Here is a 1,729-nt window from a genome sequence, read left to right as displayed (position 1 = left end):
AAAAGAGTGAGAGAAGACAAGCTGACCCCCACAGGTGGAAATCAAACCCTTGATTCCATAAAAAAATACCTTAAATGTATACGCAAATAAAGATTATGACTAGTTTTATTTCATCTTCTATGCAATTAGATTGCAGTATTAGTAATTACATTTTGAGCAATGTATTTTTTCTTGGTTAGATTTTGTTTTTTAATTTTTTTTTCTTGTTATTTTTTCAGCACATGAATACAGTAAAGCCTAGTTCATAAGCGCACTTTAGATTCTTAATTGTATTTGTAGACAAGTACACATGAGACCTTTACAAAGTAAATTAAAAGATAAATTGCTACCTGATTAAATAAAGGACGAATCTCATGACATCCTTACTACAGAATATATTTACATTACGCAATGATAAATGAATACATAAGATAAGGGAAAAATCTGCACAAAAATATTGGAAGGCTTTTCTACAGAGATGCTAGCCTTAATATACATTTGCATGTTTTTTGTGATGACTTCCGGTGGGGTAGCTGACCACTCGGACAATTCCGGCCAATTTATACTTACCCTGGGAGAGCGTGTAAACGCGTTAGAGATTGAACTGACTTCTCTCAAGTCAAAACTAAACGATAAGAATGCAGTCCGGAAGTGTGAATGTATCAATCCCGTTTTGGAAAAGGATCCGCTGGCTAAAAATGTAATGGACGATACAAACCGCCACAAAAGATTTCTCACTGGTAAGTACCAAAGTGACGGATATTAAGGAAAAATTCCAGTAAAATATGCATACAGCATATCTGCTTACGAATATATTAGTCTTTGACTCAAAGAAGTACAAACTAAAGCCCCAAAACTCTTCAAAACCAAAGGATGGGTTTAAAGAAGATTTTGTTGTTTGCTTTATCTATAGCTATCTTTACAACATCAATTTTTGGAAAAATATAGTTTTTCCCTTCGAATTTTTAGTGCCAACATCGACAGACGGAGACAAAGTTGCCTTCTATGGCTATGTCAGCGGAGATGAACTCGCTTCTGGACGCCAGCATATCGTTGACTTCGACGTTATTCAAACAAACATTGGAAATGGCTTCCATACTCTCAGTGGAATGTTTATTGCTCCCCATCCGGGTCTTTACGTCTTTACCTGGGTGATACAAAGCACGTGGACTGGGATAGTCTACACACAGCTGATGAGAAATTCCGAGGTTGTAGGAGAGGTCGTGTCCGATAGCACCCACACTAATGAATTTCATAGTGCCACTGGTATAGTGGTTACACAGCTGAACCAGGGAGATGAGGTTTACGTAAGACGGAATCCTAACCAACCATCATCTGGTCATATTATAAGTCGAGATGGGTATAGATCGTCTTTTAGTGGATGGAAGATTTAAACAAGCCACTTTTTGCTTAAGAAAGATGCAGAGACCTACAATGTTAAATACCATGAGGACGTACTCCATAATGCATTTATTTATTTCACAGAAATAAAATTTTACTGCTTGTATTTCTAAATATTTCTATAAGACTTAGTTTAATTTATAATAAATCAACAGAGGTGTAACGAAAAATCTTGATATTTGTATTTGTGTTATATTTGCTTGGCAGAAAAGAAAACTATTATTGTCAACATTATACTCTATGTAATAGCTGAGTCTGATTGGTTTAGAAACCATTTGTTTAAATAACACCTTCTGCATGTTCTTTACATCGTCAAATCTGACATACTTTTTATTCCAATTAACAAATT

At 35.2% G+C, this 1,729-nt stretch overlaps 1 protein-coding gene across 1 annotated transcript; it reads left to right on the top strand.

The window, feature by feature from the left end:
* The first annotated feature begins 493 nt into the window (after positions 1-493).
* Positions 494-1,373, top strand: LOC133198269 (complement C1q subcomponent subunit A-like). Its single transcript, XM_061334388.1, has 2 exons — positions 494-719; positions 949-1,373. Exons 1-2 carry the CDS (start codon positions 494-496, stop codon positions 1,371-1,373), a joined length of 651 nt encoding a protein of 216 aa, XP_061190372.1.
* Positions 1,374-1,729: the final 356 nt, after the last annotated feature.

The sequence above is a fragment of the Saccostrea echinata genome, unplaced genomic scaffold, assembly GCF_033153115.1.
Source record: "Saccostrea echinata isolate AGI-Se365-2 ecotype Australia unplaced genomic scaffold, CSIRO_AGI_Sech_v1 ptg000033l, whole genome shotgun sequence".
Lineage (NCBI taxonomy): Eukaryota > Metazoa > Mollusca > Bivalvia > Ostreida > Ostreidae > Saccostrea > Saccostrea echinata.
The sequence above is the reverse complement of the archived record's forward strand: the minus strand, read 5'-3'. Positions and strand labels throughout refer to the sequence as shown.